The following is a 23,706-nucleotide window of genomic DNA, read 5'->3' as shown; positions in this document are numbered from 1 at the left end:
CTTTCTTGTCAATTTCCCAGTGCTGCTGGGAAACTTATGAAAAATAGCTGTCCTGCACTCAATGACAACTCTGAACTGGCAATACTGGGAAGTTAAATGTGCAGTTATAAAGGCAAGAAACAGATTAGGCATCCATCCCCCTTTTGTGAGGAAAAACAGCCTGTAAGCCATCCACCAGTAAGTGGATTTTCATGCCCTGGTTTGCATTTGTTACAACTGTACTTTTTAAACTTATCACGTGAGACAGAATCCAATAAAAAGGTTTATCAAAACTGAATCTGGTCTCAAGTTCCTAAACGCCATCTCATTGTGAGCTAAAGTGAGCCACATGTTTATAAAAGTCATGCACAATGAAATGGAGCATACAAACTTAGTAAAAAAAATAATTTATTGCACTTGGTAATCTTAAATGGTTACTAACCATATAAAATTAACAGTCACATTCAAAGGTTGTAAGAATACTGATAGCACAAGTACAAAATATTCATCCATATTATGTACATACTTGAAGGGTTCCTTTTGTAGATTCTACTAAAAGATTGGAATGAGTTACAAATGTCAACTCAGATGACAAAAGCTATACAAAAAACAAAGAAGCTGCCCTTTGCCCCTAACCATTTCCAATACAGGTACAAGGACACATACGATTTAGCTTTACTTCTTGGGAGAAAAAAAGTTTCCCCTCCACTCTACCTTCACCTGGGTTGTATCATTACAAAATATATACACTGAAGTCACTTATTTAGTTCCACATAACCAGTAGTTGTAGCAAGAGCGATATTTGCTTTGTGCCTTCATTTGATATGGCTGCACAGAGACAACCAAATCAACCATTTACGAAATTGTTTTAGACATTTATATTTAACCATAAAAAAATTTAACAGTCTAATTCACATACGAAATTCTTCAACATGATCATTTCTTAACGGGTTCTTTTCCTTTTAGGGCGTGGACGATCTGACAAGAAGAGACACAAGAGTTTTAACAGCTTGTCAAATTATTGTTTTTATAAATAAGAAAGCAAAATAAAAGCTACAGTATACAATTGTATTCAAAATATTAGAGACAATGTATCTCTTCAAGTAACAACTAGTACCATGGGAACAGATTACTGCACTTTAAAGTTTATTCAAACAGATAATACCTTGCAAGCTCTCTGCACATGAACTCTCAATGTAAGTTTCACACATGGAGTGCTTACAAGATTGGATCCCAAATGTTTCACCTCTAAATTGATTGCACATGTATCGATAACAAGTGTGTTTATCACTAGCATTATCGAAAAAAGTTATTTTATGTCTTCCATTTCTTCCTGATTTAGACATACAAGTGCTCTTTTAATCCACATGACCATTTAAGGGGCATATTATTAACTCACCTGGACCGCAATTAATTGCATCACTACAGTTTAGATTTGACAGTCTATAAACTAAATACACACACATCATTTAGCAACAATTACATTTTTAATGAGGAGGTCTTCAGAGGAAGTAGTCTCTCCTCAGTTTTATGAAAACTCCTTGCCCTTTAAAAAGGCAAGTACACACATGCTCACTCTCTATTAATCTATTTTTAATAATTTCTACAATGCTGAGACACAGGAGCTTTATCCCACATGTGGCACTAGTTAAAGGCGGTCAAACTATCCATCACCTTCCCCACTTATTTTAGGTAGCCTCTGTTTCACCTTAGCCTTTCATACGAACAGTTAGATTCTCTAGTCCATTAAGTTCACTCTGCGCTGCATATGTGGTATAGAGTGACCATAATGTGTCTGGAGATAGCCAGTGGAACGTTTAGCCTCTGCTCCTGCATCAACGACCCACCCCACTCCAGAAGTGTCAGGAGCAGGGAGGTGGCAAGTATAGCTGTAATACTCAATCCTCCACAGGCATCAAGGAGCAGCTCTAACTTGCTCAGAATCAGGGAGCTGCCACCATTTCCAGACAGCCCACAGCTCCACCATGACAGAGCTCTGCTTTGGCACAGTGGAAAATTTGCCCTGAAAGCTTTCAATTACTGGCCAACTGAGAGATTTTAGTAATTCCCTAAGTGCAATTATAGTTTCCACGGACCACGGAAGTTCTAATGGAAGTTCTCTACTCTACTTTTACTTTCAAGTAAAAGCTATGTTCTCCTTAATGACACAAACAGATGAAGGATATCAAAATCCTTTCCTCTTTTCCATTACTAATGGAATCACATCCCAACCTTGTCATGCAGTCTCTAATATCACAGAGAAAGTCCTTATTCCACGTATATAAGCTTGACCCTTGATTCAGCTGAGGTATGCTTTAAACATGACCCAAGGGATGGCAAAAAGTGTCTTTATGCCACCTTTATGTCCTCTGACTGTGAGGCTATCCAGGGCTAGTGTGGCCTCCAGTACAAGTTAGAGCAGCCTCTGGACTACCATGTAATTAAGGCACTTCCTTAGTAACTGGGAAAACATTTGAAAGGGGTTTATTTCTCCCTTTTAATAAATATAGGAATTGTAAGTCCACTTACAGCATTTTCCAAGAATAAATATCCTTTTAACTGAGTGCAATCTTTGCTCTGACCATACTATATTAAGAACAATGTGGGGAAAAAATGCATATGGCATTACAAGATTTTAAAAATTATTATTCATGTGCTTGCAGAGTGCCTGATCAAGTCTTGTGCTATTGTATGGAAATAAACATTCAGGTTTAGAAATAGTCTAGCTGTGACCAGACAGCAAACTAGAACTGTAGTAGTTATAAACACAGTAGGTAGGAGTTCTTAACAAGTACACCTTCTCTGCTTTGAAAACTACAAATATATTTGCTTAAAGAAACATTAGACAGTAATAAGTTACAATAAACACCTCTCAAATTTGTTAAGACTGTAGTCATACCTTCTTCACTGGAATTCTCTTCTTCTGTGATTACAGGCATTCTAGGATTCCGAATAACAGCTTCCTTCTTTATTGCCTGCATCATATCTGCAAAGAAATATTCAGGGGAAAAACTGCCACCAGTTATTCATGTCTCTGCATCGCAGGTCCAAACAATCCAGACAGCTTACTTAACTTGCTCTTGATTAGAAAAGCAGACACCAACAGGAAATAAGGATCTTTACAGAACCTTCATTTGGCTCTTGATATGATGCTTCTATAGCAATAACTGGTAATATAAACGTACAACATACTAAACAAATACTGTGAAAAGATGAATGTACGGTTAGTTAGCTTTAGCCAGAGAGATTAAGAGGAATAAAGAGGTTTTACAGATAAAGTGATACAGATCCATCAGACCAAATAAGAGAATGGGAATGAAATTCATAAATAAAAATGGCTGGTATACCTGAGGTTCTGAATATTGTCTTTAAGAAAATAAGGTCAGACACCTAATGGAAGCCTGGTTAGAAAATACCTCCTGATGAAGGGAAGGCATGTAAGAAAATACTTGGAAAATATGACTACATAAAAATAAGCTGATCAAAATGATAGACATCTTAGAGTACTAAGTGAATTAATCTACTGAATTATTTTTGGAATATAGGAAGATAAGCCAGTGCCAGACTGGATCAGACCCTAGGTCCATCTAGTCCAGTATCCTGTCTTTTACAGTGGCTGGTACCAGATGCTTCAGAGGAAGGTGTAAGAACCCTGCAGCAGGCTGAACTGAGATAATATGGTTCCCATATTAAGTCTCAACCTGATCTCTAATAGTCAGATTATCTTTTTAAACCTGATGCTTCAGGTTTAAACATCTTACAAACTTTGTTAACATTAACTAGAACATCTCTGCATAACAAGACTATCCATACAGATATCCAATCTTTTTTTAATCATGCTACATTCTCAGCCTCAACGACTGCCTGATGTAATGAGTTCCACAGTCTAACCACACAGGGTGAAAAAGTGTTTCCTTGTATCAGTCTTGAATTAGCCACCTTTTCATTTTATTGAATGTCCCCTTGGTTCTTGTGTTATGAGCAGGAAGAACAGAAACTCCCAATCTACACTCTTTAGACCATTCATTATTTTATATACTTACGTCCCCTCTCTAAGATGAGCAATCCCAATCTTTGCACTCTCTCTCTTCATATGAGTTTTTCCACATCCCTAATCATACTCGTCACCCTTATCTGCACTCCAATTCAACAATATCTTTTCTGAGTTGAGGTGACCAGTACTTCACATAATACTCAAGATGAGGCTGCAGCATTGATTTATAAAAGCATTCATGTGATTAATTTGTGTGACTGGTTCTAGCTGCAGGGACTGTTTGACAGTGTGTGAGTGTGAGAGAGAGAAGTGTGTGAAAAGTGTGAATTGGGAGTGCTTTGTTCCAGGTGGGCTTTGGATTGGCCTTGAGTGGTTGATTGGAGAATGAGGCTTTGAGCCAGGGCAATTGCTTTGAGGCAACAGCCTTATAAGCAGCCAGTTGGGAACCAAGTGAGCTGCAGCCAAAGGAGAAGCAAACAGAGAGAGTTCGCCTTGGGGGAGAGCCTACACAGGGTTTTGCCTTCCGGCTTCGCTGAGCAGCATATACAACATCTGAAGAGGCTCTTAGAGGAAAGATAACATGGAAAGTGAGCGATCAGTTGTTGTGACCTGCACAGGATGTGCCATGTTTGTCTTTCTTCCAGAGGATAGAAGCGACTTCATCCGTATGAGGTGCAGGCTGATCTCCATATTGGAAGAAAAGGTTAAAGGGCTAGAGACCCAACTATCAATCCTGCATTGCATCAGAGAAAATGAAGACTTTCTGGATAGGAGTCATGATTTGTTACAGCAGACACAGGATGTGGAAGAATCAGAGAGGGCAGTGCATGGGAAACTGAAGAACGGTGAAGAAAATTGGCAGCATGTGACTCTCCAGAAGAAAGGAGAACCCATATGCACACAGAGGTAAGCAACTGTTTTCAGGCTCTCTGCACAGGTACTATGGAGAAGAATGGTTTGGAAGATTCCTCTGAAGGAAGGGGTGAGAAGGCATGGGATGCATTGTCCTAGGAATGGGGATTCCACGACCACCACTCTCAAGAGGAAGGGACGGATGGTGGTGGTCAGGGACTCCTCTCCTAAGAGGGACAGAGTCATCCATCTGCCATCTGGACTGGGAAACTCAAAGTGTGCTGCTTTCCTGGAACTAGAATTCAAGATGTGATGGAGAGTCTGCTGAGACTTATCAAGCCCTCACACCACTACCCTTCCTACTTCTCCACGTGGACACCAATGGCACTGCCAAGAACGACCTTGAGCAGATGACTGCAGACTACGTGACTCTGGGAAGAAGGATAAAGGAGTTTGAGGCGCAAGTGGTGTTCTCGTCTATCCTCCCTGTCGAAGGAAAAGGCCCAGGTAGGGATCATTGGATTGCGGAAGTAAATGCATGGTTACACAGGTGGTGTTGGAGATAGGGCTTTGGATTCTTCAACCATGTGATACTGTTCCAGGAAGGAGGATTGCTAGGAAGAGATGGGATCCACCTAACGAAGAGAGGGAAGAGCATCTTCAGAGGCAAGCTGGCTAACCTAGAGAAGAGGACTTTGAACTAGGTTCGCCAGGAGACAGGGACCTAAGCCCGGAGGTAAGTGGGGAAGTGAGACACCAGGAGAAAGCACAAGGAGGAGGGTGCAACAGGGGAGGCCTCCTGCTTCGTACTGAGAAAGTAGGGCAATCGGCCAGTTATCTTAGGTGTCTGTACATGAACGCAAGAAGCCTGGGAAACAATCAGGAGGAACTGGAAGTCCTGGCAGTCAAGGAACTATGACGTGATTGGAATAACAGACTTGGTGGGGTAACACACACAACTGGAGCACGGTCATGAATGGGTATAAATTGTTCAGTGAGGACAGGCAGGGGAGAAAAGGTGGAGAAGTTGCACTGTATATAAGAGAGCAATATGATTGCTCAGAGCTCCAGTCTGAAACTGGAGAAAAAGCCTGTTGAATTAATTAATGCGAGCAAGCAGGAGTGAAATCAAGAAGGCCAAAGCACAATTGGAGTTGCAGCTATCAAGGGACGTGAAGGGTAACAAGAAGGATTTCTAAAAGGTATGTTAGCAACAAGAATGTGGTCAAGTAAAATGTGGGCCCCTTACAGAATGGGGGAGGCAACCTAGTGACAGATGATGTGGAAAAAGCTGAAGTACTCAATGCTTTTTTTTTTTTGCCTCTGTCTTCACAGACAAGGTCAGCTCCCAGACTACTGCACTGGGCAGCACAGAACGGGGAGGAGGTGAGCAGCCCTCTGTATTGAAAGACTGGGTTCAGGACTATTTAGAAAGGTTGGACACGCACAAGTCCGTGAGGCTGGATACAATGCATCCGTGGGTGCTGAGGGAGTTGGCTGATGTGATTGCAGAGCCATTGGCCATTATCTTTGAAAACTTGTGGCGATTGGGGGTGGTCCCGAATGATTGGAAAAAAGCAAATATAGTGCCCATCCTCAAAAAGGGAAGGAGGAGGCTCTAGGGAACTACAGACAGGTCAGCCTCATCTCAGTCCCTGGAAAAATCATGGAGCAGGTCCTCAAGGAATCCATTTTGAGGCACCTGAAAGAGAGGAAGGTGATCAGGAACAGTTCATATGGATTCACCAAGGGCAAGTCATGTCTGACCAACCTGATTGCCTTCTATAATGAGATGACTGGCTCTGTGGATGTGGGGAAAGCGGCGTATGTAATATACCTTGCCTTTGGCAAAGCTTTTGATACGATCTCCCACAATATTCTTATCAGCAAGTTAAAGAAATATGGGTTGGATGAAGAGACTATGAGATGGATAGAAAGCTGGCTAGAGCATAGGGCTCAACGAGTAGTGATCAATGGCTCCATGTCTAGTTGGCAGCTAGTAACAAGGGGAGTGCTCCAGGGGCCGGTGCTGGGGCCGCTTTTGTTCAACATCTTCATTAATGATCTGGAGGATGGGATGGATTGCACCCTCAGCAAGTTTGCAGATGACACTAAGCTGGGGGGAGTGGTAGATATCCTGGAAGGTAGGGATAGGATACAGAGTGACCTAGACAAATTGGAGGACTAGGCCAAAAGAAATCTGATGAGGTTCAGCAAAGACAAATGCAGAGTCCTACACTTAGGACAGAAGAATCCCATGCACTGCTACAGACTGGGGACTGACTGGCTAGGCAGCAGTTCTGCAGAAAAGGACCTGAGGGTTACAGTGGACAACAAGCTGGATATGAGTCAACAATGTGCCCTGGTTGCCAAGGCTAATAGCATATTGGGCTGCATTAGTAGAAGCATTGCCAGCAGATCAAGGGAAGTGATTATTCGGCACTGGTGAGGCCGCATTTGGAGTACTGTGTCCAATTTTGGGCCCCCCACTACAGAAAGAATGTGGACAAATTGGAAAGAGTCCAGAGGAGGGCAACAAAAGTCATGTGTTGCAGCCCCCTAATAATTTATGAGGAAAGGCTGAGGGAACTAAGTTTGTTTAGTTTGCAGAAGAGGAGAATGAGGGGAGATTTGATAGCAGCCTTTAACTTTACCTGGAAGGGGGTTTCAGGGAGGATGAAGCTAAGCTGTTCTCACTGGTAGTAGATGACAGAACTAGGAGCAACGGTCTCAAGTTGAAATTGGGGAGGTGGATAGTTGGAAAACCTTTTTCACTAGAAGGGTGGTGAAGCACTAGAATGGGTTACCTAGGGAGGTGGTGGAATCTCCATCCTTAGAGGTTTTTTAAGGTGCAGCTTGACAAAGCCCTGGCTGAGATGGTTTAGTTGGGGTTGGTCCTGCTTTGAGTAGGGGATTGGACTAGATGATCTCCTGAGATTCCTTCCAACCCTAATCGTCTATGATTCTATTATTCTAATATTTTCCATATTATTCTCTATTCCTTATGCAACTTAACATCTTGTCTTTTTTTTTTTTGCAATAGGTGTGCATTGCACAAATGCCTTCATTGAACTGTATACATTGATGCCCAGGTCCCTTTCCTGAATTGATACAGGTATTTAGAACCTGTAAAGGTGTATAAGTAGTTTTAAAAAAAAATTTTCCAGTGTGCCCTATCACTTTTCCACACTTTGCTCTTGTGAAGTCAGAAATGGGGAACTACCAAAAAAGGTGAAAAAACTCAATATGGCATTAAAAATGATCTTGGCAAAGTTTAACTGCAATCTTCATTAAAATAATGAAATACTTATTGTGAGCAGGAACTGTGATTATAGAACAGAGACATGAATAATAAACTGCATGACTATATAAAACTCCTTTCAGGCAAAAACATTTTATACAATTCTAAAAAAAACAGGGTGCGATAGCTGTAATATAGCTAGATTTTTTTTTAAGTTGATGCATTGTTAAAGTTCTATTCAAAATTAATGCATTGGATACCAACAGCGTCACCTGGACTGAAAATCGACTGGAGTACCATTAATGAAGGGTAATAATAAATGGCACTGTGTATCAGATGGGAACAGGATGGTGAGGTATTCAAGACATCTGTATTATTAAGAACCTTCTTAAGTATCTTCACTAATGAACTTAAAGAGCAGATAAATACTGAATTCTTAAACAAAGAACATTCATTCAAGAACACAACAGGAACAAAAACAGAAACGAGAAACAGAAATAGAAAAATCAGGCTATTTTCTCTGGATTTTGGGCCAGATCCCCAAGAGCTATTAACATTCATACACTTCTGCTACTTTCACAAAGGCCAATCCTTGCCCAGAAGAAGAGAAAGCACAACAGTCTGCCTTTGCCATCTAACACACTGTAGAGATAGATAAAAAATATTCTACCCTACATTACCGGCAGTAAAGAAAAGTTTGGGGGGAGAATTATGAAGAGCAGAGGTTAAGAGTTCACTTTAGTTTAGCCATAGCTCTTTCCACCTGCTGAGAGAAGACAATTGAGCAAGATCAGCCAAGTCAGGAGTATTTACAAAGGGAAGTGACATCCCAAGCTTTGCTTTATTTCCTGTCTCCATCTGCTGGTAAGGACTATAACCAATTGCCTTGGCTGGCAGAAGGGAGAGAGAAGAGTTCCTTAGCATTATATACTACTAATATAATGAAGAACTTACCTTTGGGTTCCAATGAATTTCTCTTCCTTGTCAATTGTGACTTTTCTCTGCTTCTTTTACACCTCAGGTTTTCCCTTTTTCCCTGATCAGACCCAGATTCAGAAGATTCTAGTTTAACTTGACGGTGCCTTCTTGATTTGGAGGCCTAAAATCCAAACAAATACATTAAGCAACAGAAAGGAACCTAGTTACTACACACATACAATAGTGATACATTCAGCAAGTAATTAAACATCTTAATATGGCATTAAAAATGATCCTGGCAAAATTTAACTGCAATCTTCATTAAAATAACGAAATACTTATTGTGAGTAGGAACTGTGATTATAGAATAGAGCCATGAACAATAAACTGCATGACTATATAAAACTCCTTTCAGGCAAAAACTTTTAATACAACTATAAAATGAACAGAGTGTGGTAGCTGTAATATATCTGGATTTTTTTTTTTTTAAATAGTGCATCAATTTAAAGTTCTATTCAAAATTAATGCATTGGATGCCAACAGTGTCACCTGGACTGGAAATTGACTGGAGTACCATTAATGAAGGGAAATAATAAATGGGTATTGTTAGGTATTTAAGACATGTTAATACAGCTGTCTGTCACCACTACCATGCCAGCAATCACAGTCTGCTTAAAAGACAATAATGACAGTAAGTGTCCATAGCAGTTTAGGACTGGGCACCCAATTCCTTTAGCTGGTTTTGAAAATCCCACTTACTAAAGTGTTACCATTCCAGATTAACTAGGGTATAATCTCATTTTGTTTTACAGTGATTATTTGACATGCAAATAATAAACACATTCTGAAATTTATTTTCAAGAACATAGAGAATGCCGTGGTGCTACATCAACCTTGATTTTGTATAGAGTTATTTTTAAGCAATAAGCAGCAAACGTTAAGGACATTTCCTATATAACAAAGACAGACTACAAAGACTGAATAGGGTTTTTACTGTCCAGTTTTGGGCTCCATTTTTCTCTTAGTTGTTTGGGAAAGCAACATCTTTATTATACCTTCAAAGTTTTACTACTGTATATTCAAAGCACCATATTGGATTTTAATAAATGATATGTGTATCCATATTTCCCAAATTGAGAGAGAACAAACATGCATTTAAGTGTGGATCTACTATTAAAAAAACCCAATCCAACAGAGATCAGGAGATTCCATATTCAATTCTTCAATGACTATCAGATCAAGAACATAATTTTCCAAAAGCGCCTCGTGTGTCTTAGAAGCCCAGGTCCCATTTTCAAAAAGTGACTTCAGAGCTTAAGCCCTAGTCACTTTTAAAAACTCCCAAGACTTTGAAAATTAAAAGCATTTAGCAGCCTAAGTTCTAATGTCACTTTTGAAAATTTTACCCCATTTCATTTGACGAGTAAAAGTATGGGTTTTTTGCTTTGTTTTTAACTGTCATCATAGATAGCTTGCCCTGGGATTGGAAAGTCATGGCAGCTTTCTGAAAACATGTGTATAAAATTCTGCTCCATCTCAAAAAAGATATATTGGAATTGGAAAAGATACAGAAAAGGGCAACTAAAATGATTAGGGATATGGAAAAGCTTCCATATGAGAAGAGATTAATAAGACTGGGACTTTTCAGCTTGCAAAAGAGATGACTGGGGGAGGAGGATAGGACAGAGGTCCATAAAATCATGACTGATATGGAGAAAGTAAATAAGGAAGTGTTATTTACTCCTTCTCATAACACCAAAACTAGGAATCACCAAATGAAATTAATAGGCAGCAGGTTTAAAATGAACAAAAGGAAATACTTCTTCACACAGTGCACAGTCAACCTGTGGAACTCCTTGCCAGATGATGCTGTGAAGCCAAGATTATAACGGGGTTCAAAAAAGAACTAGATAAATTCATGGAGGATAGGTCCAATGGCTATTAGCCAAGATAAACAGGGATTGTCATTTGCCATAGACTGGGAATGGGTGACAGGACAGATCACTTGATAATTACCTGGTTCTGTTCATTCCATCTGAAGTATCTGGCATTGGCCACTGTCAGAAGACAGAATACTGGGCTAAATGGACCTCTGGAACAACCCAGTATGGCTGTTCTTATGTTAACTTTACTAACGTTTGTCACATGCCAGACTAGAATTCGGCTCACTCTCAAACCTATATTGCTTCTGCGAAGCTAATCGTAGTAGTAAAAACTTATTGTTGTTGCCAATTAGGTGGGTAAGACCCAATACCCAATGGGAGCAGAGCTCAAAACAGAAGGCACCATTTTGACAAAATCACTTTTCTGACCATATTACAACTTAAGTCAATATAAGTGTTTTTTTAAAGGTACTGATGAACAATTCCATAACAAATATACCTAATTGTATACTTACCTCAGCAACTGCATTATAGGACTTGTATTTGATTTTAGCCAGTGCATCTGCTCTTTCAGAACCCTGCAAAGAAACAAGGAAAAGGTCAGAGAAGCCAGCAAAATGTTAGTTGCCAGTATATCCCTTAATTTTCTTCCAAGTTCATTTTTATTCACAATCAATTTTTCACCCAGTTCTCCAAGTATTTTACTAAACTGGGGAATCCTCATCCCTGTTTTATAGATAAGAAAACTAAGTATAGTTAGCAAGACATGAGCAAGGGGTCACCACATATCAGAGACCCCAGATCTCTGGTCTTCAGGCCCTTGTCCTATCCTATGAAACAGGTCAACTGTGGGCTTTATAGTTCAACTTGCATTCATACAAAAAATACTTAGTATACTTCAACCATTTGAGCAAGGTCCACAGAACTTTGCTACTGTGTCTTAGGTGTCCTTTGAACCTGTCCTTCCTTATGATCAATTATGAAAAACACAAATAAAATGCAAGACAGACACTTTGCAAAAAGAAACTAGAATGTTAAAAAACTAGAGGATGAAGATAAATGGGTCAGCTCAGGTTAGAGACAGTGATCCCTTCTGTGAATGTACAACCTGTTTGAAAGATCCACTAACTATGTCTCTATAGTGGAGTTGGGCATGGGGGGAAGTGAATAAATCTCAATATTTAGAGTATGCAAATTGGTGAAATATACAAGTGTACAAAGGAAGCAGTTTCCATATTACCTGCTATAACATTCAGTAAAAGGACAATCTTAAATTAGGAAACAACTGCTCAAGAGTCATTGTAGAAAATGCATCCTGAAAACTGTCTCATTTGTAGAGTGCTAAGTGTTTAAAATAAGTGCTACTAAAAAGTGCTTATTTCAGTAAAACAATCTGATTTCCTGAATAAAGCATCCATGACTGATTTTCCTAGGTTTCCATAGTGCAGAAAATCAAACATGCAAATCGTTATACCTTTCTATGAAATTTAACTTTTTCTGGGATTCAAGTCAGCAGTTATTTAAACAAAAGGCAACACTATGAAACAGTTTCTTGTAAAAACTGAATACAGCATTCAGTTGGAACTGCAGAGACCAAAAAGGAATTTGGCCAGGATAGTAGGAATAGAACCCCTACTTATGTGGAGAATGGCCATGGCATTCTTAATGACAAGTGTCCAGGGGCTCTCAAGGTCTGGTATGTGTCCATCACTAACTGAGAAGAATATACGTGCTAAAAAAACACCAACACTACTTGCTCCAGAACTCTAAAATATGAAGGTCTCCCATGCTAGGATTGGCCAGGCTTGACCTGACCACCGCTTAGCTTCCTAATCACAGATTGAATGCTTTGACTGCAGATTAGGTTGTCCAATAACATTAAGCTATTACACAAACTTTTCTTACTTCCGAGTCTTGAGAGATCCCGCCTTCCTTTTTGTCAGTCATTTCATCACTCTCTTTAGCCTTTGAGAAGAGTTTCTGAAAGAGTACAGATATTTAAAACTCATTCAGGACTTGAACAAGTCAACTTTATTGGGCACATTTTCAGGTACCACAGTTTCTATCTGACAACATAAAACTTAAAAGATCAATTTAGTCTAGGAAAGTAACCACATTCTCCTCCCTTCTACCTCAGTCTAATGCCATTTTAATTACTAGTATCATGGCCCTTCCGTGACCGCAAAGTAAGTGTGTGTAGCACAATGGTCCCCAACCTTTTTGGCTTGAGGGCCACAGATATCATTTTTACAACCCTGAAGGGCCACCAGTCTCCACCAGCGGGCCCCCCTCCCACCGCACTGCAGCCAGACAGATGGAGTTCAGTGAGGAAGCTGCCTCCTCGCTGATCTCCCATCTCCCTGGCTGCAACAGGGAAACCACACACATCCCATAGCCCTGTGCGCTCCACCTGGGTCCCTAGGAAGTAGCTCCCTTCTGCAGCGAAGGGGATGGAAGATCAGTGGTCCCCTCCCTCTGGCTCCAGCAGGGACCCCAGCACCTAGGGACCCAGGCAGAGCGCTTTGCTGTGCTCCCTGCTACAGCCAAGGGGAGGGGAGCACTGATCTCCTGTCCCCTTGGCTGTGGCAAGGGGCCTGCACCGGTCTTTTAGCCCTGCGGAAATGCACTGTCTGGATCCTTAGGCAGCGGCTCCCTTTGGCAGCCAGCAGGAGAGGAGCCGCAGGCCACTTTTGGCCCCTGGGGCCAGGTTGGGAACCACTGGTGTAGCACATTTAATATTTACATTACAGTAGTGCACAGATCCCTACTTCCAGCATTCATGCTTCATAAATCCTTCAGACTTCCATAGAGGCAATGCTGCAAGGACACAATATGTATCTGGTATTTCACTCATTCGAAATCTTATAAGACAAAGCTTTAATTTAATTTATCATTAGAAAAATATGTTCAGAGGTCATCACACATTTAACAAAATCGGCTTCTACACACTAATGATGACCTGCACTGCCACAGCAGAATAGAGACAACAACATACCGTCTTGTCCTTCTGCCACTGCTGATATTCCAAAATCGTATTCTTAATATTAATTACAAATTCATCCTTTATCAAGTTCAGAGCCTTGTCTGGCTGGGATTTGTCAGTGGAGATCAAACACTTCATTTTCTGATAGTAGTCATGAACATTCATCATTTCCTGAAATGAAAAATGTTAGAAGCTTTTTCAAACAAACAATTAGTGTAGCAATAAATAAAGACTATAAACTCCTGATTAAATGTGGACTTTTTTTTTTTTAAATCATAGCATACTGAACTACCAACTATTTTAAAAAGGAGATTGGTTAAAATTAGCTAATCAGTGTCAGTAGTAGCAAGTCATAAGAGTGTGTTAATATCTAGTATCATGGTCCTACCAACTCAGTGGAGAAGCAGAGGAAGACAGACTGCACTAAGGAGGAAACTTACCTTAATGACACCAAGAAATTATTTTCAGGTAGAGATTTCAATCCTCAACTGTTTGAGACCTTTTAAAGCTTCCCCCTATTTCATTGTTGATTATTTCAATGGCAGTGGAGGGGATGGAATGGGGGGCAGGTCTCCCCTATGGACAAATCTAAGCTACTTTAGCCACTTGGAAAAGACATCATGAACCAGATGGCTGGTCAGCATGACTAGACAATGTAATGTAAGAAAAACTCTATCCTGCCTCCAGTACCAGTTTGTATAGGTAACTTTATACTAAACAAAGGGAGAGCAGTAAAATGACCACAGGTTTAAAATGAGAAAATAGGCCAGGAAAAAAAAAAAAAGGAAGGCCCAAATCCTGCAGCTGGTTGTATGCTGGTACATCAACATGTCCACCTGCATGCAGCCAGTTGCACAGATCACACAACAGGTCAAAATTTAAATTAAAATACTGTCTTTTGCTGTGTACTTCCACCACCCCTTGTCAGAGTTGCCCAGTCTTCTTAACATGTCTAAAGCACTTTGCACACTTTTGGTATTATAAAAATATCATAGTCCTTTTGTGCAAATAGATCCAGTGTTTCAAAATGTATGGTAAAACTGTTGGTACACAGTTGTCCTCACTTTAACAGGAGAACTTTTACAAGGACCAGATTATACAATTAGAAAAATTATATTTTATGACAATAATGATAATTATTTTGTAGCATAAAAGTTACATTACCTCCAACACATCAGTAGTGATGAGCCTGCTTACTCGGTTACTTAGTTCCTTAAATTCCTCTTTAAATTCAATTTCCCGAATCTTTTTCTTGGTTCTGAAGGACAGCTATATAAAGATGGGTATATTTTGAAATACATTATAAAAGAAATATACAGGTCTGTGTTTATAATTATGAAAATTCTCACCTTGACAGTCAAAAATGAAAGAGGTTAAAAGGCACGGATCTAGAAACAGACTGACCTCAACATTAATCTGTATAGATTTATTTCAAGCATTCAGATTTAACGATTCAGATCCATGACTTAATGGCTTTTGTGAAGCACTTCTTTCAAAAAAGATGTTCCCTCACGGCTTGAATTTCTGATAACTGATCCATGCAACCACCCAAACTCAGACAAACAATGTTAAATTCTAGATTAAAAGACATCATAAATTATAAAACTGCTAAAGCAATGTTTTTTCAATTTGCTAGGTTTTTTAAAGCAAAACATCATTGATTCAGATTACATCTAAACTATATTTTAAATCCAAAAGCCACTATCATGAATTAGTTATGTAAAGTGCTTAGCGCATTTTGGGGTACTGTCAAAAATTAACTGAAAACTAAGTGCATTGGTGCTGCTCAACTCTCTCTTCCTTTGTTATTTTTAACTAAACACTGTATAACAATTAGAAGATGGAGAGGGATTTTCTTAAAGGAAGTAAATTCTTGTGCAGTAACTCACTGGTCTGGGCATTGCTGTAAAGTGAAATGCTTTGTCTAGTCGCAGCTTCCTAAATATGTATGCTGCATCATAATGCTGGGCATTTATCAGATCCTGTTGAAATCTCTCAACTTCAAGCCACTCCTTGAGTGCAATTCTGATCTGCAATAGGGGAAGAAAAAAAAAAAAGGAATCTCTTTTACTGATGCATGTTTCCTTGAACAGTGGTTAGAGATTTTAGCTGGACAGTGGAGTCAAGTCATGGCATGCTGCAAACTGGAGACATGCCAGTATAGGTGGACACGGGTGATCCAATGAATATAGTGTACTTAGATTTTCAGAAAGCCTTTGACAAGGTCCCTCATCAAAAGCTCATAAGCAAAGTAAGCAGTCACAGGATAAGAAGAAAGGTCCTCTCCTGGATGAGTAGCTAGTTAAAAGATAGGAAATAAAGGGTAGGAATAAATGGTCAGTTTTCAGAATGGAGAGAGGTTAACAGAGGTGTCCCTCAGGGGACCCGTACCATTCAACATATTCATAAATGATCTGGACAAAGGAGTAAGCAGTGAGGTGGCAAAATTTGCTGATGATACAAAACTACTCAAAGATGGTTAACGCCAAAGCAGATTGCAAAGAGTTACACAGGGGTCTCACAAAACTGGGTAACAAAATGGCAGATGAAATTCAACACTGATAAATGTAAACTAATGCACACTGGAAAACATAATCCCCACTATATATATATAAGCTGTTACCACTCAAGAGAGATAGTTGGACTGTGGATAGTTCCCTGAAAACATCCACTCAATGTGAAGCAGCAGTCAAAAAAGCTAACAGTGTTCAGGATCATTAGGAAAGGGATAGGAAAGATAGAAAATATCATATTGCCGCTATATAAATCCATGGTACGCCCACATCTTGAACACTGCCTGCAGATCTGGTCGCCCATCTCAAAAAAAATATATTGGAATTGGAAGAGATACAGATAAGGGCAACAAAAATGATTAGGGATCTGGAAAAGCTTCCATATGAGGAGAGATTAATAAGACCGGGACTTTTCAGCTTGGAAAAGAGATGACTAAGAGGGGGAATATGATAGAGGACTATCAAATCATGACTGGTGTGGAGAAAGTAAATTAGGAAGTGTTATTTACTCCTTTTCATAACACAAAAACTTGGGGTCAGCAAATAAAAAATTAATAGGCAGCAGGTTTAAAACAAACAAAAGGAAGTACTTCTTCACACAACACAGAGTGTTAAACTGTGGAACTCCTTACCAGAGGATGTTGAGAAGTCCAGACTATAACAGGGTTCAAAAAAGAATTAGATAAGTTCATGGAGGATAGGTCCATCAATGGCTATTAGCCAGCATAGGCAGGGATTGCTGTTTGGTAGAGGCAAATGGCCGACATAATGGATCGCCTAGATTACCTGTTCTATTCATTCCCTCTGAAGCACCTGGCATTGGCTACTGTCGGAAGACAGGATACTTGGCTAGATGGGCCACTGGTCTGACCCAGTATAGCCATTCTTATGTATGTGTCAGAAGTGACCTCAAAACTACAGAAAAGATGCAGTAACAGATTCTAATAGTAACAAGTAGTTCATGTAAGTAATCCTATAGAACATTGTTGTGTTTAGTATCTAGGTTTATCCATCTGCTTTGATAATGAATATAGAGATGCCAACCTTGCTCTGACTTTCAGGGTTTTTTACTTTAAAAAAAAAAAAAAAAAAAAAACACACCTTAGGGAGGAATTAGAAAGGTTACTTGGACCAGCAGCAAGCACCAAAGGTGCAAAGCCAAATACAGATTGGAAGTCTGGGGTAGCGTCTTGAACACCTGAGGTACACTATGGGTGATGGATATGTCCACTGGACAAAGTTCACAGTGTGCATAATTTTCACCCTTTTATGACAACTTAATTGCTTTACATGCATTTGAATTGTCTATTTTGAACTTCTGAAACTATTTTGCCTTTATTTTATTTTATTTTAATTTTAGTATATTTGGCTCCTTTTTATCACTCATATCACCCATTTTAATAGACAGTGGCTGCTGGTGAGCTTTGGGGCAAATGCATCATGGCAAAAAAAAAAAAAGGCTGCTTGCCCCCAGAATTTTCTTAAGTAGGGGTCTCAAGAGCCATGCACATGTATGGGTCTCCACGCCTTCACATAGCCATGACATTTACCCTTGGAGAAACCAGGACCTCTTCCCACTCCCTTCCCTGTCTGTGATCAAAGGGGATGCTGCCCACCTTACCTTCCCCAACAGAGAAAGGGGGAGGATCAGCCCTAGGAAAGCAGAACTCCTATGCCACTTAGAGCCCTTAGTTACCTTGGCCAGTCCTTAGCCTAGACCTCATTCCCAGGATGATCCTCCTCTTCTTCCCACTCCTCTGTTGTTTTCCCCCTCTTCTCCTCTGCTGGTTGAGCAGTAAGAGTCTGAAGGCAACTCAGGAATTTGGAATGGTATTGTGGCACTGGCTTCCACATCCAAGTCACAGGTTGCTTGTTGCTTTCTAACTGCCCCGTGTGGGCCCTGCTGACACATTCCAAAAAGTACCTAGAGTGCATTAACGTAGTGCAGTAGGATCTGCATGGGACAATTTAGAGAGAATATGCAGCCTGTGGCTTGGGCAGTGAATCCAGTGCCCCAAACGCCATTCAAAATTGCCACAGCTTGCCTCCTATCCAACCTTCACTGCACAATCTGCATCCATGCCACATGCACAGTGAAAAACACCCCACAAGGCCATAGTGGTATTTGCTGTGTTCGTCGGACCCGAGTGGTGGTGAGTGATGCAAAAGCATAGATTTAAGGCCTGAATTCATAATTTCATAATTAAAATGTAAAAATCAGGAGGATTACAGAAAATTAGAGAGGGTTGGCATCTCTAATGTGAATGGGGCAGAAAGTCCCGAGCAACACTTCTCTCAAAAAGCAAGTCTCAGATTCTAGGGGGCTGAAACACGATGTTTAGCTACAAACGTGCGGACTCAAATTCATAGGTTTTTTTTAAAGTTCTACCATAAAGCTGTAGTTTTGTCAACATGGTAATGACATTTTATTGAAGTACCTTTTCCTCCATATCTATTCTACCTTCCACTTTCTCCAGTTGACCCCAACTTCTTAGATGACTACTAAAATGTATGAGGGTAGCAGCTATTTGAGTTTTAAATACGTGTAAAGTTTTGACAGGTTTCACCAGTTAACTCAACTGAATTTCCTCGCATGAACTGTAACAGAATTAGTCATTTATTTTAACAAGTGAAGTGCAAGTTTGAGTCCAAAACTTGTAAAGATTTACATATGCAAATTTTTACTCATAAGTAGTCTAATTATATCTTTCCTTACACTGCATTCCCAACACCACCTTTACATTTTGTTTCTTCTCCCAAAATCTGATAAATTAAAAAATATGTGGAAGTATCTCATCAGTCTCTGCCTCTCAGCCCACATACACACTCTCTTCAACATAGCACTTGGAAATTTTACTGACACCTAAATGTCAGAGAATAAACCTACTAGTTAAAGACTAATATCAAAGATGGCAGCTCCCTGTATTCAGATCTGCCAACGTGAGAAGTTAATTCATACACTCCTCAAAACTGTAAAGCGAACAGTGTCAGGATTCTTACCCAAATGCCATAATTTTAACCTACCCAGGAACTCCAGCTAGATGCATGAAAGATGTAAAGTCTTCCCTCTACCCCAAGAGTGAGGAAAAAGTACTCTCCTCTTGTTTTCCTCTCCCACCTGAAGGGTCCTGGCTGTGAAGATGATTCCTGCTACTTTAACCTTCAGCTCTTGATGGTGCAAAAAGGGTACATCTACTCTTCTCCTCCCACAGCAGCTCTTTTTAGGCCCCCTTTCCAAGGGATAGCTTCAGAGCCTGTTTCTATGTTGCTTACACCTTTCACAAGAAACTGCAGTTAAACTTATAATTAGAGTTCTGAAAAGTAACAAACAAAAACTGATGAGACTTCGGCCAGTTTTCACTCTGCTGGAGGCTGAGAAAAATCTAAGCAGCAACAGCAGCACTGGAGCTCTCTGCAGCATTAGGGAAAGGCTGCTAATTGGTTTACTCTCAGCTCACATTTGGAAGCCTAGAAACTTTAATTTATTATTTTTTAAGCAAAGGAGAGTTTCCTATAGACACAGACAAGTGACATTTTAAGTTCTGAAAAATACCACAGCTTTAGTTAATTTAGCCACTGTTTAGATTCTGACTTTAATGATGTTCAAAAAGGCTAGTTTTCTGAAAGAGACCATTTCTTCCAGAATATTCATGATTTTATTCCTTAAAAAAGAAGAAAAGTCTCTTCAAGTTGTAGGAGTAAAATATACAAGAAACCTTAATACAATCACAAAAGTCTGATATTCTTTTGAGAAGGAATCCTCAAAAAGACTTACCTTTTGTTTTGGCTGACAGAGTTGCGTACTGTACAATCCATACAGAAGATACAGAGCACCAACACGAATCTGGAAAGTGTAAGGAGGCAAGAAGTATCGCCATGCCAGATCTAATGCCTTCTGTGTAAACTTATTCCTCTCTAAAGGTCTTGTTAGACCACTAAACCAAAAAAAAGGAAAATATATAAAAAGCAAATAATGATTTAAGTACAGCTTTTAAAAGTCTTGAACCACTAATATTTACATTAGATTAAGGTCTGATTTTGACTGCCAAGTCTTCAAGGATAATCAGGGCTAAAGCTCTTAAATCTTATCTCATTCTGCCATTCCTTACATTAAACAGGAGATCTATGTTCTGAGGGATGTGCTGATCTACGAGTCTGTTTTCAGAAACCCCATATGATGAGCATAGACTCCAACTGGTCAGTCCTGAACATCCTTGCTCCAGGTGTTACCGTCAGACTTAACATTGCTAGATATTTGTATGTTCATGTTTTCCTTATTAAGAAGGGACCAACTGTTTCATTACGGCCTTTTCTAATCTCCGTGTAGGAATTTAAATATACTCCACGGATGCTTCAGAGCACGGCCGAAGTGCAGGGTCTCAGCACAGCCTATCTGGGAAGCAGCACAGCAGGAGCCACTCTTCGGGGATGAAATACAAACACTTCACTCCTCATCGCCCTGCAATGGGATTTAGCAGGGGCTGAACTGGGAGTTACCGTGGCATGACCGCGTGTGTGTGGGGGGGAGGGGGATACCGGATCCCTCGAGGGGAGCGGGGGGAGGGGTGCGGGGTCTCTCACGGGAAGGGGGAGGGGGCGGGCCGGCCCGGAGCAGAGGGGGACGTGCCGCCCGGCTGGTCACCAGGTATCTCACTGGAAGATGGTGTGGAAGCTGCGATCCCGCCACAGGCCGGAGAACACCTCGAAGCGGACATTCTCCGTCTCCTTGAAGCTGCTCAGCAGCGCCTCGCAGTCCGTCTGCAGCCCCGCGAAGTTGCTCATCCCGACACCGGGCCGCCCCCGCCCAACCGCTACTCCCCGGCAGCAGGCCTAGAAGATCGCCGCGCAGGACCATCGGCACCCATTGCGCATGCGCGCGGCGTCAACCACCCTGCCTACCGTTAGTGCACTGCACGCCTTCCCTCAAGCGGACGCCCACTGCGCATGTGCATACTCAGCTTTCCCCCTCCCCGCGCCTGCGCGGATTTCCGACACCTCTGTCATGTCACTGACCCGCACCCACTCGTGGCCTTGCCCTTGCGCATGTGTAGAGGCGCGCTCTACCTTTCGCTCAACCCAGGCCCCACGTGCGCATTTTCAACGTTCGTTAATTACTTGAGCTTTACCACACCAGCCGCTTGGTGGGGGCGGGGAGGGTTTTCCCTGCAGCCAGTGAGGAGGGAGCCTCCTGATCAGCCCAGTGAGGGTCGCTGAGGGGGAGTGAGCTGCCCCCAGCCCCGCCATGAACAAACCCCACAGATTTCACCCGGTGGCCAGTGGCAGGAGCCCCTGCGGGGAGGCGACGTGCCTCAGCAACTGGCCCCGCAGAGCCCCCATGGGGCCCAAGAGCCCTGCTTCAGTGGCCACTGGCCAGGCCCATGGCAGGGCACAGTGGGGGCTGTGTGTAAAACATGGGCATAGCCCTCTGAGCCCAGGCTTCATGGCCATCCCGCTCAGGGTGCCCCGCACAGGCCCCAGCGCCAGGCATCTTTTTCTCCCTCAGCCACACGCCTCAGCCCCAGGAGACCCCTGAGTGGACGAGGAGTATTGTGTCGGAAAAGAAGGGGTGGGGGTGTCAGTGCAGGGCAGCTGCCCTTGTATGCCCCCTCCTTGGTCCACCGAGAACACACCCACTCTAGGCTCCTGGCTCCTCGGCCATCACCTGACCTGGGCAGAGACTGGTGTCTCCCTCCCTCCTAATGGGTTTTTCCAGGCTGCAGTTCCCTGCCTACGCTGTGATATCCCCTGCAAGTCAGGCTGCCATAGCAGGCTCCCGCTTGTGCTTTGTTTTCTCTTTGAAGCCTGTAAATGATGTAGTTTCCAACTGCTATAAGTGACCTCACAGCTCTTTATAAGCAAACACATTTATTCTTAAGGGATAAACATTACAGAGAAAACATATAAAACTCTGTAAACGTTTCTATATCCATGCTTAAAGCTGACCAGAAGTCACCCATCAATCTGATGGGACCTCAGTAAGTCAAAATCTTTCCAACCCTTGCCAGGAAGGATTGGGACCCCCTTGGACAGGACCTGGTCTTGTCTGTTTGCTGAATCAGAAAGAAGGCCCTGAGTCGGTTTAGACTCAGGCCATTCAACTGAAAGTCCTTTCTTTGTCTGTTGGTCCCTAGAGAATCCAGTTTGCAGTATATGCAAACCTCTCCAGGTGGTGGTACTTCTCCAGAGATGTTATAACCCAAGTGAATTTGTCTACTCATCCCCCACTGTTCTTAGTTCTGGAGGGCCATGATTTTCCCCTCCCCTCCCTCATGGAATTATATACTGCCCCTGCAGTCAGATCTCCCAAAGATGTAGGAAATTGCCATTTTTGTCACATGGCAGAAATGGACTGAAAATAAATAAAGGGATAAACTTGTGACAACTGCAGATTTTGTACAGGCTTGAGAAAAGCTTGAGAAAGTTTCCCAACAGATTTTAAATTTTTTGTTAAAGATAACGTTTAAAGAACTGATCAGGTATGGAGTTTAAACAAGAGAGTTTCTGGACATCCGGGCATAATGTACAGATTATCAGCAAGTACAGAGTTTGGTTAGAAGTCGGAGAGTACAAGGAAAGCATAATCTGCGGTATCCCAGATGGAGGTTAATAGGTTTGAGGGTTTAAAATACAAGCAGTAGGGTAAGAGGGTACATTGTTTCATTCAAAAGTTACGTTTAAGCATGGTTTGTAGTAAGTAGATACGGCAATGAAAGCGGGTTGACCCTCATTGCGTGAGAATTATGGCATAGATAATCCTTCAGTACATACAAACTATCAGAGAAAGTCTTTCGATTCCCATCTCATCGCTGATTCACGATGGCATTCCAGCCCATTCTTCTTGGTACTGCCAGTGTTCAGTGATATGCTCCATGTAGATGTCCCTAGACCATCTGATGGTGTCTGACACCATGAGGCGCTGCATGAGCCGGGTGTAGGGCCAACCGATTCCGCAGGCTCGCAGCACATGCTCATTGCAGGGGTCCCAAGTGTCCAGCGCTCCGACGATCAGAGTCTCCATCACCATCTCATAGCTCTCCACTCTCAGGATGTTGGCCGGGGGGGGGGGTGTACTTTACCTCCCTGCGAGCTTGGGCTTCGCAAAAGGCTGGGGTCCTGTTCTCGAAGGGGATCGTGATGTCTACCATGACGATCTTTTTCTGCTCCTCATTGGCGACGTCCGGCTGCAGCTGGCTGTCGGTTCCTGGGACAGTGGAGTTCACTGTGACCTTCCCCAAGTGCGGTAGGATGGCTTTCACCAGGCAGTTCTGGATGGTGTCGTGGCGCAGCTGCCAGGCTCTGGAGGGGGGCGTGCAGCTGGGCAGGACACGGGACAGGATCTCATT

At 41.7% G+C, this 23,706-nt stretch overlaps 1 protein-coding gene across 2 annotated transcripts; it reads right to left on the bottom strand.

Annotated features, from left to right (window-relative positions):
* Positions 1 to 370: 370 nt before the first annotated feature.
* On the bottom strand, positions 371 to 21,179 carry SNAPC1 (small nuclear RNA activating complex polypeptide 1). Of its 2 annotated transcripts, XM_067555142.1 has the most exons (10): positions 21,018 to 21,179; positions 20,139 to 20,298; positions 15,740 to 15,880; positions 15,015 to 15,119; positions 13,863 to 14,021; positions 12,773 to 12,847; positions 11,383 to 11,445; positions 9,021 to 9,165; positions 2,879 to 2,965; positions 371 to 957 (listed from the first exon to the last, which is right to left on the bottom strand). In XM_067555142.1, exons 1-10 carry the CDS (start codon positions 21,143 to 21,145, stop codon positions 923 to 925), a joined length of 1,098 nt encoding a protein of 365 aa, XP_067411243.1. In that variant the 5' UTR covers positions 21,146 to 21,179; the 3' UTR covers positions 371 to 922. The 2 variants fall into 2 exon arrangements, with proteins under 2 accessions (XP_067411243.1, XP_067411244.1); XM_067555143.1 differs by lacking the exon at positions 15,740 to 15,880.
* Between the last annotated feature and the right edge of the window lie 2,527 nt (positions 21,180 to 23,706).

This window comes from Emydura macquarii, unplaced genomic scaffold, assembly GCF_026122565.2.
Source record: "Emydura macquarii macquarii isolate MOO-44397 ecotype Brisbane River unplaced genomic scaffold, CSIRO-AGI_Emac_v2 contig_1551, whole genome shotgun sequence".
Taxonomy (NCBI): domain Eukaryota; kingdom Metazoa; phylum Chordata; order Testudines; family Chelidae; genus Emydura; species Emydura macquarii.
Note: the sequence above shows the minus strand (reverse complement) of the source record. Positions and strands in the feature narration are given on the sequence as shown.

Bases quoted from the DNA above. Each gene is read 5' to 3' on its own strand.
- SNAPC1 (XM_067555142.1), bottom strand. From the start codon at position 21,145: ATGAGCAACTTCGCGGGGCTGCAGACGGACTGCGAGGCGCTGCTGAGC. The intron at 15,881-20,138 runs GTAAGTCTTTTT...CCCCTATTGCAG, and splicing joins TCTGTCAGCCAAAACAAAAG to ATCAGAATTGCACTCAAGGA. The intron at 14,022-15,014 runs GTAATGTAACTT...TTTTCATTTCAG, and splicing joins TCACTACTGATGTGTTGGAG to GAAATGATGAATGTTCATGA.